This window comes from Brachyhypopomus gauderio, chromosome 2 (assembly GCF_052324685.1).
Source record: "Brachyhypopomus gauderio isolate BG-103 chromosome 2, BGAUD_0.2, whole genome shotgun sequence".
NCBI classification, from domain to species: domain Eukaryota; kingdom Metazoa; phylum Chordata; class Actinopteri; order Gymnotiformes; family Hypopomidae; genus Brachyhypopomus; species Brachyhypopomus gauderio.
The window spans coordinates 21,526,637-21,539,300 of NC_135212.1; the positions used below are offsets into that span (position 1 = coordinate 21,526,637).

Here is a 12,664-nt window from a genome sequence, read left to right on the forward strand (position 1 = left end):
GGTAGAGGTAGATGTGGTAGAGGTGGAGATAGATGTGGTAGAGGTGGAGGTAGATGTGGTAGAGGTGGAGGTAGAGATAGATGTAGTAGAGGTGGAGATAGATGTGGTAGAGGTGGAGGTAGAGATAGATGTGGTAGAGGTGGAGATAGATGTGGTAGAGGTGGAGGTAGAGATAGATGTGGTAGAGGTGGAGATAGATGTGGTAGAGGTGGAGGTAGAGATAGATGTGGTAGAGGTGGAGGTAGAGATAGATGTGGTAGAGGTGGAGGTAGATGTGGTAGAGGTGGAGGTAGAGATAGATGTGGTAGAGGTGGAGATAGATGTGGTAGAGGTAGAGGTAGATGTGGTAGAGGTGGAGATAGATGTGGTAAAGGTGGAGATAGATGTGGTAGAGGTGGAGGTAGAGATAGATGTGGTAAAGGTAGAGGTAGATGTGGTAGAGGTAGAGATAGATGTGGTAAAGGTGGAGATAGATGTGGTAGAGGTGGAGGTAGAGATAGATGTGGTAAAGGTGGAGGTAGATGTGGTAGAGATGGAGGTAGATGTGGTAGAGGTGGAGGTAGATGTGGTAGAGGTAGAGGTAGATGTGGTAGAGGTGGAGGTAGATGTGGTAGAGGTGGAGGTAGAGATAGATGTGGTAAAGGTGGAGGTAGATGTGGTAGAGGTAGAGGTAGATGTGGTAGAGGTGGAGGTAGATGTGGTAGAGGTGGAGGTAGAGATAGATGTGGTAGAGGTGGAGATAGATGTGGTAGAGGTGGAGGTAGAGATAGATGTGGTAAAGGTGGAGGTAGATGTGGTAGAGGTGGAGGTAGAGATAGATGTGCTAGAGGTGGAGATAGATCAAAGAAACCGCACATGGCTGGGTACCGTGCAACAGTGAAATTACCCCAAATCTTCAAACATATGTCACAAGCACGGGTGGGTTTAAGCTAACGTCTTCATTCGACAAGGCATGTGGCATGTTGTAAAGCTCCAGGGCTGTAATGAAAGGCATTAGGCTGGAGGGGCCACGTGGACTACAGTCCTGTGTCTCTAAAGGTCTGAGAGGCACACAGGACGGGGCTCAGCACACACATCTGACAGGCGGCCCGTTTATCTGCCCGTGACACCTCCGCCCGCCATGCACCAGAACACGGACGACTGATGTGCCACAGAATTAAAATAGAGCTTGTGTACATTTTTAATAAAACGAATATTTCAGACGCCTTCTGACACTCAGCTCAATTAGAGATTTCATTTCAGATTAAAGTTCCATCAGGTCTTTTTTCCCCCTTTACCCCTCCGTCCTGGACGGATGGAGGTTCAATCACGTACATACAATGGAGACTTTTCCTCCACACCATAAACAAAGGAAAACCCCACCACCTGGTAAACAGCCGTCTCTGCAGTGTAGCACGAAATGGCACGCAACAATGGAATCAGATAAGGTGTCTCCTTTAAAGAAAAGTTGAAATTAAATCTTTGTGACAGTGGCTTTTTTCATAATCGTATCTCGACGGTTCTCCTCTTGCCTTGGGAGACGGATCCTTTCAACTCCCTCAAAGCGGGCTCTTATTAGGGGCTTACTCATCCCCGCTCCATGCGGGCCACAGACTCAGCGTCCTGCCTCTTGCCAGGGAGCAATTCATTAGAGCCTAAACCTCCCAGGACCCAGGAGCGTGGAGCGCGGGACGCCTGTGGAACACCAGCACAGCCCAGTCTGCCCAGAGGGGCAGCGCACGCACCCTTTTCCCCCGAACGCTCACCTTTTATTCCCAGTAACTATGACCTGGAGAAATGATGGAGAATACAGTCACCAGCCCTGCCGACCCCCCCCCCCCCACAACCCCCTTCTCTCCTTTAACATATTAAACATTTATTCATGAGACAGCTCTGAAATCCATGAAAGTGAATTCTAGATATGCCCATGGCCTTTCCTTAATTCATGAAAAGACTAGTTAATTATTAGGAGAAGTTGTGTCTATATTTCACTGAGAAGTCCCCCCTCAGTTGGGTCCTGGCCAATGGGAGGAGGACGTTAAAAAGTTCATTAGCTTGAGCTGGAAATCTGCCCAAAAGTGCTTGGACCCCAGTGATGTGATATCTTTAGTACTCTTACCACACACTCAATATTTACTCTCTTGAAGTAGCAGAAGAGGCCCCCAGGGGCCCTATATTCACACCCCATGCTGCTCTGCCTCCATCCACAAACTATTACAAATACATGTGACATAACAGGAGGGTCAAGGTTATAGTGTTGTTCTGTTATTACCCTGACTTCAGGATGAATTCTGATGGGTTAAGTCACTAACAGGGATTCCAGAGGCACAAATTGTTCCCCGTGACAGAGACAGGGGCGGTATGGGTGTGTAAGGGAAGAGGACAGGATGTGTTTCTGTCTGAACACTCAATGGCTGAGCTCTGAATTAAAGTAATAATAACAAGGACTGCATTTGAAAGACCAACTGGGCTTAATGCAAGTGAAACAATACACATGACAGCAAACTCCTCTTCATTAACGCTCACAAACCCACAGCTCCTGTCTTGGGCCTGTAAAATGATTTAAGCATAACTACCTCCCACATTTAAACACAACAGCGAAGCTTTACACAGCTCTTAATTTGCCTTTAAAACAGAGCCTGTAACACATTCACACATTAGCTCAGCTGTCTGCAACTTGTTGCATGCACTTGGCTGAAGAATAGCTTGCAGTGCAATATTGAAAAAATATATATGTATTTTTCCTCAATTCAGAGCACTGGGTCACTAGTCTACTTCCTACTTCCCATTCCCACCAACCTCATGAAAGCTGCAAAAGCACATGAAGCAATACTGGAAAATGACTATTATTACATTTCAGCAAATTCTGGGCATTTGGTTCTCATATAAATAATTTGTAAATTTTTATGGCAATGTGCAGCACAGTATTAGAAATGGAACACAGATCCAGGTTGAGAATATTATTAACTGAACACAGATCCAGGATGAGAGTATTAGTTACCAAACACAGATCCAGGATGAGAGTATTAGTAACTGAACACAGATCCGGAATGAGAGTATTAGTAACCGAACACAGATCCAGGATGAGAGTATTAGTAACCGAACACAGATCCGGAATGAGAGTATTAGTAACCGAACACAGATCCAGGATGAGAGTATTAGTAACTGAACACAGATCCGGAATGAGAGTATTAGTAACCGAACACAGATCCAGGATGAGAGTATTAGTAACCAAACACAGATTTGGGATGAGAGTATTAGTAACTGAACACAGATTCGGAATGAGAGTATTAGCAACCGAACACAGATCCTGGATGAGAGTATTAGCAACCGAACACAGATCCAGGATGAGAGCCATGTGTGATGGCAGGAAAGCCCACTGATAATTACAGTATGGTTTCAAAGAGTCAGGCAAACATGCTTGTAACATACATCATCTGTTGCTAGGTAACAAGTGTTTCATTCTGTTAATTAAGTACTATCTTTTAAAATGTGAAAACATTGATCTGCATTTTGCCACAACTAAGACTTGTGATCTACATCCTGGCAAGGAAGCTGGCAAAACTGCTGTTAAAACTGATCTCAGACCTGCTGTTAATGTACACGCAGTTCATCCCCACACAGTAGTTAACACATCAGAAAGGTCTGAAGACCCCTGTATTCGATTATGTAGCCCCTCCCCCTTAATAAGAAGCACATAAAGTTGGAGTGGTTAAGTCGCATCACTGATTTATCCTCACAGGGAGCGTGGGTGCTAAATAATTGATGTGACTTTAATGATGAAATGCATCCCTGCCTTTCAGAGTGACTGACACACTTTCATGGTTGCATGTTGGGGACTCGAGCATTCCAGTCAGATTATGCACGTCCACGGATGTGCTGTTAAAGTTTGTAGCCTGGTTTTACCACCCCTACGAGCTTTTATGCTGTTCCACTTAGTGGCTTCTGTCTGCCGGTCTTTCCAGTGGAGTGGTTTCTTTTGTCCATATTTTGGCCAAGCTACTTCCCCACTCACTGCCCTTCAACCCTGCTGAACAACACTGGTGTCTGGGATAATATCGAGTTAGCAGCACCACTGGCTGACCACTGCACGCGTCAACACAGTCATTTCCCTCCTGGAGACTCGTCTGTCCTTTGGTTTGCAAAAGCTCTCACAAATCTCATATGAATGTGATGTGCCAAATAAGCAGTGTAAACATGCAGTCTAAATATGCAGTGTGTAAACATGTAGTGCAGATATGCTGTGTAACTGCAGTGTAAACACGCAGTGTTAATATGCAGTGTAAATTCACAGTGTAAACATGCACCGTAAATGTGCTGTATAAACCTTGCAAGTCAATTACATGATAAAATCATAACCGCTCTTTAACATTCATTGTACTTCATATAAGTATAAGAACTGCCCAGTTGTGTGTGGCCATAATATTTACAAGATTATACATGTATTTCAGATACATTTTGCACATGAGATACTCAGGTTGTTATGTCTGCAGTTATGTGTACTCGAGCAGGGAGAAGAAAACAACAAATACATCATCAGTTGATCTCTGTACTGATTAAAGTTCAATCCTAGCAGACTGTCAGAAGTCCAACCCTGGGAAGTATCTTCGTTGCCTGAGGTCATCTCCTCTCCTTCTTCAGTCCAAGCGCATTGAACACTGAGCCGGGCGGTATCGACCCGGCTCTTCACTGTTTGTCTCAGTCAGAAAGAACGGCCATATTCAGCAATATTCAGATTTGCTCTGAAGGTTATTTGTCAGGTTGTCAGAGATAATGCCAATTATCTGCAGTCTGGCAGAGACGCAGACTCAGCTTGGCATGCTGCAGATAGGTGCACACGCACAGCAGCTGTCTCCTCGCACAGCGTCCCGCACCTCTGCAGTACCACACGCCCCGTAGTGTCCTGCACCTAATAGCAAATCACTCCCCGCCATGTCCCGCATCTCTGCAAAACCCCACACCCCGCCGTGTCCCGCATTCCACAGCAAATCACTTCCCACGATGTCTCACACACCTCAGCACCTCACGCCCTACAGCCTCCCGCATTCCACAGCACCTCATGTCCCGCAGAGTGTCCTGCATCCTCCATAATGTCCATAACCCAACAGTGTACTGTACCACGCACATCCCACAACACCATGATTTCCAGAGCTCTCACTACTCCCATAGAACCCGCATGTCCCCGTGTGTGCAGGTGTCCTACAGCACCCACAGTGCTCCACACACAGCAGTGCTCCCACATAACATCCTGTTCTATCAGGCTGGGAGATGTTGGAGGTAAAGGGCCCTGGGTGAGCTGATCAGAGGCTGCAGGCTTGGTCATTAACTGTAATGTTGCCTTGTTTTACATGTAATCTGCACCCTTGTGGGTGATTTATGCTTTAATATGATGCCTCCTCATTAAAGGCATGTATCAAAAGCTGTCATCATTCTCAGTAATAAAGTTGACGTGTATGAACAGTCATTGCATCAGCCGGAGAAGAGAGTTTAAGCATAGTATATATGCAATCCTTTGCTCTGTATTAACATTACAGAGAACTTTCTCTTAACTATTTACATTATGATCAGAAACAAAGAACCTCAAAAGAGACAGAAGAGGAGAAAGACAGAGAGAGAGAGAGAGAAAGAGAGAGAGCAAGAAACGATGAGGACAGATGGAGATGCACTTGCCTTGGTTGCACAGTGGCCCGAAGAAGCCGGAGAGACATTCGCAGTGGCCTGTGGCGTGGTGGCAGGGCCCGGTGCTGTGCACGCACTGGGGGCACGTCTGACTGCAACGGTGCCCGTAGAACCCAGGAGAACAGACTGGCACAGACAGGAGGGAGAGGAGAGGGGAGGGGGGAGGGGAGGGGGGAGAGGGGAGGAGAGGATATGACGAGACCAGAGTTCAGAGGAGATAAAGTGTGTGACAGAGATAATCAAAGGAAGAGAAAGTGTCACACAGATAAGCAAATAGCTGTCAGTCATTAATATTTATCACATCTGTTAGCAATGAGGTCCACTCAGAAACTTTAATAAACTAGTGCAAAGAAAATCAAACAAATAAATCAAGTGCAAGGCAAAGCTACTGAAGAAAATTGCAGTGAGTTGTTAGTTTAATTGAGTCATACAAAAACAGAAGGGTGTGTCTTAACAGTTAAAAGTCCCACTGCCACCCAACCATCATGTCCATTACTCCTCAGTGAGCAGGAGAGACTGTGGTCTGGTGTCCTCCTCCAGTCTCTGCCTGGTCTCCAGCAGGGGGCAGGTCTCCTGCAGGGACTGATCTCCAGTACGGGGCTGGTCTCCAGTAGGGGGCTGGTCTCCAGCAGGGGCCTGGTCTCCAGTGGGGGCCTGGTCTCCAGTGGGTGGCTGGTCTCCAGCATGGGCCTGGTCTCCAGAGAGGGGCTGGTCTCCAGTGGGGGGCTGGTCTCCAGCAGGGGCCTGGTTTCCAGTACAGGGCTGGTCTCCAGTACGGGGCTGGTCTCCAGTGGGTGGATGGTCTCCAGCAGGGGCCTGGTCTCCAGTAGGGGGCTGGTCTCCAGTGGGTGGCTGGTCTCCAGCAGGGGCCTGGTCTCCCGTGGGGGGCTGGTCTCCAGTACAGGGCTGGTCTCCCGTGGGGGGCTGGTCTCCCGTGGGGGGCTGGTCTCTAGCACAGACCTGCCGTCTCGCAGCTGTCTGGAATTGTTGCACCCTCCTCATCTTTCTTCATTAAGTTCTTGATTTGCTTTAATTGCTGTAACGCTAAGCTGTGAGAGAAACCAGTGTGGGCTGACCTTTCCTTTAGTGGGTGGTGGACCCGTCGTAATTAAGATAATTGTGGAACAGTGGATGGTGTGGGGAAGATTAATCATGTCCCTTCTCTCTTTGCTCTGTAATCCCTAGACACACACACACACATGCACACGCACACACATACGCATGCAATCACACACACACACACACACACACACACGCACGCACGCACGCACGCACGCACACACGCACACACACACACACGCACACACACGCACGCACATACACACCCACACACACGCGCACACACACACACACACACACACACACACACACACACACACACACATGCACACGCACACACATACGCATGCAATCACACACACGCACGCACGCACGCACACACATACGCATGCAATCACACACACACACGCACGCACGCACGCACACACATACGCATGCAATCACACACACACACGCACGCACGCACGCACACACATACGCATGCAATCACGCACGCACGCACGCACGCACGCGCACACACACACACACACACACACACACACCCACGAATGCACAGACTCACAGACTCCTACCTCCACTTCTCTGTCCAAGCACATGTATTTGTGTCGCTGGCCTCTATTTACAGGGTTCGTCTACTTGAAAATGATCGGCAATCAGCAGAGGCTTATCAGGGAAGCAGGGCTGAGCTGGTGGGGAGGTGGAGGGGGACTCAGAGAGCTTGTGAGAGGGTGCTGTGATGGAGCCGCGATCGTGGCCCCCGCCCTAGTCCCTCACCCCAGGCACCAGGGCTGGGAGTGCAGCTCGAGTGATTAAGACCTGCCCCGTGATGAAGGCTTTGCTTCCCCTGCATTTACAAGCAGGCTCCAAGTGCTCCTCTTCTCAGCCCCCTGGGGCCTGCCCCCTCTCCACTCCTCCAGGGGCCCGTATCCAGACGTGGTGGACAAGACCCTCTCTGATTCGCCCAGTTTGCCACAGCGTGTTCCTGTGAGTGTCGGGGAGGCTGTGATGGCGTGATCCTAGCGGTGGGCCGGGAGGGATGCCTTACTTCGCTTGCAGGACGTGCCGCGGTAGCCCGGAGCACACACGCAGGTGCCGTCCTCAGGAGAGCAGGAGCCTCCGTTCTGACATGAGCAGGTCATGGAACAGTTCGGGCCCCAGAAGCCTCGGGGGCAGACACTGTCACAGTGGATCCCTGTTGAAAACAAAACAGGACAATGAAAAACACAGCCTCTGAGAAACAAGAGTGGCAATAGATGGAGAAAACAAGGGGGCCGTTCCTATACTGCACTGACACACAGAGGTCAGCTCAGACCACATGTTGCTCTATGAAATGTTCATGTAACGTTCTGAAATGAGGACCAGAATGTGAAATCTGACCATACTGTGAGGGGCTTTGTTCTATTTTATGCAATTCTACTGAATCTTTGTAAATCAGTATACTGTTGCACAAGTACATTTAATATGCAATTATGTTAATACACAAGTACTTAACTAATACACCTGAGTGACAATCTAAAAATCCAGGAAAAACAGAAGCATTGTTTGCAGCATTCAGAATTAATGTGATGCTAATTACTGTTCTCATGCAGTTTTATTTTCAAACATTTTTTTCAGTTTGGGTTTATATAAATTTCTGACCTTTCTGACTTATCTCTGTTCACTCTTAAACCAACTTCCACTGGTAAACACATCATTATATGTATGAATCATTATATCCACTAATGTCATTTTAATAAACCAGCTGTCTGAAGTGTTGACAAACTGAAACTTTCTTCCAGTTTGAGGTGGTCAGGGCTCAGACAAGCAGCACTTTTGAGCAGTAGCAACTTGCCACAGCCAATAGTTATTAGCATAATGCAGAGTAAAGCTACGAGTGAACACCAGATTGATTACACACTTTATTTTCAAGAGCACCATCATAAACACCAGTAATCTAGCTAATAGCCTTTCAATAGCGGCTTTCAGTGATTCATGATAAGAAGACAAATCAGTGCTGAGTTCTTTGGTAACCTACTTATAAAGGGTGGGTTTAGAAAGTAATCAGGGTCGGGTTTTGGAGCTGCTTTTGCAGTCTGGTCATGGTGATGGAAACTGTAGTTATATTTTACAATGATTTGATACATTTGGCATTGAAAAGACCTGAAGCCGCAGTGCTCTAGCCGGGGCCTATGCCAGCACACAGGGACACCGGTCTTCACCTAAAGTGATCCGGTGGAGGCTCCGTATACGGACACACAGGATCAGTAGTGTCTACGCTGTGACAGAGGGAACACACGCAGCAGAAAACAGCTGAGCAGCGTTGTCAGGGAGCTGAGAGAGGCCCTCTTCATGAAGCACTGACACATGGCAGGTCTACGGCGCCAGGTCTACAACGCCACCACTTGAGCGTACCACGTCTGCGTGTCTGGTCTGTGTGCGAGAGCAAGCAGGCAGCAGTGGGGCGTGTCCTTGCTGGCACTGCAGGACCGTGAGCGTGTCGGTCCCGCTTCTGAAGGTGCGGGGAGGGGGGAGGGGGAGTTGTCAGGGCGCTCTCTGCTATGAGCCTATTTTTGATCAGGCCGGTCTGCCTTGCCAGGGTGGTGCATTCACTAACGGGGCCGCCGGGCCTCCTCTCCTATTCTGTTTCAGCAGAGATGGGGCTTGTTTGGAGAGCATCAGTAAAGATTTCCATGGGGGAAACACACACACACACACACACACACACACACACACACATACACACACACACACACACACACACACACACACACACACACATACACACACACACACACACACACACACACACACACACACACATACATACACGCAGACACAAACTGAAGACACGGACTGCTTTAATGCTGAAGCACCATGTTAGAATACACATACATAATCAATTAATTAAGATACTAAACTATCAAAGAGTACATGGACAGGGAGGACGGCTTGATGGACCTACAAAGACTGAGACTTCAGCACACACACTTTCACGTAGCCATGTATGTGCCCCTATCCTTTCTTTCTCACTCACGTGCACACACACACAACCACACTCCAAGCACCCTTTCAAACAGCAGCCTTTTATCAGGGACCCTCATTTGAAATTTCTTTTGATGGCGACTGCTCTGTGTGAGTGGCAGAAGCATTAATGCAGCATTAGTGACTGGGCTTTGAATTAGACTTGGTTCCAAACTCCCAACACAACCTCCATACCTGCACAGCCTCTGTGGGGGAACAGAAATGTACGAGGGGGGGGGGGGGGGGGGGGGGGGCGCAACCAGGGACAGGCGACAGCCCAGACTGTTGGGGGGGGGTATTTGAGTTTCTGATGGCCCAGACGAAAGAAAAACGCAGCCCCTCACCCTTCTATACTGTCAGCAGTGAATGAGGATACAAAAGTGTGGTGAAAAGCTAATGGTGACAGAGAGTCTGCAGAGCGGAGTGTGAAAGTGAAGAGGGGGCTGGAGAGAAGAGAAGGCTGAGTGAGTGTGTGAGTGTGTGAGCAGCCTGCAGCCCGCGTCACTGCCGCCGACACGCCGAGCAGAAAGGCGTCCTCGTGAGCAAAGGCCAATTAGTGCAGGGTGAAGGGAGAGTACCATCACACACTTCACACACATCACAGAGTCATTCCACAGCAGGTTTGGAGATACGTCACAAACACGTGCACGTGCACACACAAACACACGTGCAAATGGAAATGCACCTGCATGCAGGGAACTATATATAAAATATGAGACATCTGGTGAATAATGTGCACACTTTCCTGGTTATGTAACACATCCATTAGGGCTGTTAATGAATGATGGCTTGAATGGGGTTAACACAACATGTCATTAAAATAACTATATACTTTTACAATTTTTTTTACCTAAGTTCACCTGCAGCTGAGATAGAGGGGGTCTGCTGAGATGTAAAATATATGTATGTGGGGTAATGCAATATATAGAGAAGAGTGAACAACTCAAAACTGAGCACAGTGCCTGTAATGGTATGCTGCCTGCTCCCCAAACACCACCGCTCAGCCCTGTCTGTCTGCTCTACTCCCTCACTGTCTCACTACAGCAAGCACTCACTCACACACACACACACACACACACACACACACACACACACACATACATACAAAGACATACAAACACATACAAACACACAGACACACAGACACACACACACACACACACACACACACACACACACACATACAAACACAGACACACACACACACACACACACAGAGACACACACACACACAAAGGCATAAAAACACACAGACACACAAAGACATACAAACACACACACATACACAAACACATACAAATGCAAACACACACACTTTTTATCTCCCCATTTCTCTGTCCTGTGATAAAACACTGGCATATGATCCACTCTCTCCTGTCCTTCCAACCTGTTCTGATTACTCCATATCCCTAACTCTAAACCCTAAACCCTAACTCTACATCCATTGATACTGATTACTACTAGATCCCTAACTCCATTTGTACTGATTACAACACTATCCTTAACCCTGAACCCTAAATCCTAACCACACCATGTCCCAAACCCCAAACCCTAACAATGTAGTGATTTCTACACCACGTCCCCAAACATAAACCCTAAACACTGCACTGATTACTACACCTTGTCCCTAACCCTACCTACACCTGTAATCATTACGAGTAGGACAGTGATTCCCTGTCATCCAATCTGAGTTTTCAGATTTTCAGATTTCATTTAATCATGTAAAGAAATGACTATTTTATTATGTTTGATTGCATTGCGGATATTCAGCATTGATACAGAAGTTCAGTTTGCAGTTTCCTCTCGTGAAGGTTTGTCTTGTCATGTCTATGACCCTTTATGATGGGTCTTTTATTACTCCAGTTTACCCTTTTATTACTCTACCTTTTGTGGAGCAGTGTCTTCACCTCCCTATCCTCCTGTCACACTCTTCCTCTTAGATACAGGTGAAAACCAAACTGAGGACTTTCTCTTCTAATGTGTTCTTCCTGGCCTGGCTCTGTGCGTGTCCCATAAGTCATACGCCGTATGGCTCTTCAGATGCTCCACCACCCTCTCGGGTAGCATTTGCACCCTGGTGAGTCTATTATGCAGGGCAGATGGCTGAGACTGGGGCAGGATTCAGAGCGTGAGATTCAGAGCGTGAGATTCAGAGCGTGAGATACAGTGAGCGACCACCCCCATCCCGCAGCTAACGAGAAGCCGAATCCTTTCCCAGTTTAGGGGGCCCGGGTGTGGTGGGAGGTGGGGGCCCCTCTGGCACAACCCCACCCACACAAGGCCCTTCCTACCCACCCCACCCAGGGGCTCAGCCTCTCTCCTCTCTCTGAAGCGCCTGCTGCGTCTCCCACTACCGTGTTGTGGGAGAGTTTAGTGTGAAAGCTGCTCCGTGCGCAACCATGTGGTTGTTGGTTGCTTCCTGAGCAACCACAGGGTAATTGAATTGCATATTTAAAAGAGTCAGTAATTAGACGCACTCTTGTTCAGGGAATGGCTGGCAGGGTGAACTAAAATGTACAAATGTTCCGATTAACTGATTAGCATTGGCATTCATTGTCCTGGCACTCGTAAAGAAATGAAAAAATAGAGAGATGGAATAATAAAATGTTGTTAAAAAGTGCTAATATATTTAACATCACAAATTGTAATGCAATTTTTTATATCATATAAAGTTTTAATTAATTCCCTTCAGTCTGATAGACATAGTGAGTGAGACTTTTAAGTAGAAACAAGTCTGAGCTTTAGTGCAAATGACAATGTGAAGGTTCATTACAACTGTTTAACAGCAGGAATTACAGTAAAGATCACTCAGTGCAACTGTGCAACACATGCTTATGTGTCTCCTTCACTATGTGTGTCTCCTTCACTATGTGTGTCTCCTTCACTGTGTGTGTCTCCTTCACTGTGTGTCTCCTTCACTATATGTGTCTCCTTCACTATATGTGTC

The 12,664-nt window shown here is 47.4% G+C and overlaps 1 protein-coding gene across 3 annotated transcripts in view; it reads right to left on the reverse strand.

Annotated features, from left to right (window-relative positions):
- Positions 1-12,664, reverse strand: part of megf11 (multiple EGF-like-domains 11) — a 95,555-nt gene that overhangs the window by 12,308 nt on the left and 70,583 nt on the right. For all 3 annotated transcript variants that reach the window (XM_076991041.1, XM_076991032.1, XM_076991048.1), the window contains 2 exons: positions 7,763-7,909; positions 5,650-5,784 (listed from right to left, as the gene is read on the reverse strand). In XM_076991041.1, the coding sequence (XP_076847156.1) occupies positions 5,650-5,784; positions 7,763-7,909 (282 nt within the window). The remainder of the gene's footprint in view (positions 1-5,649; positions 5,785-7,762; positions 7,910-12,664) is intronic.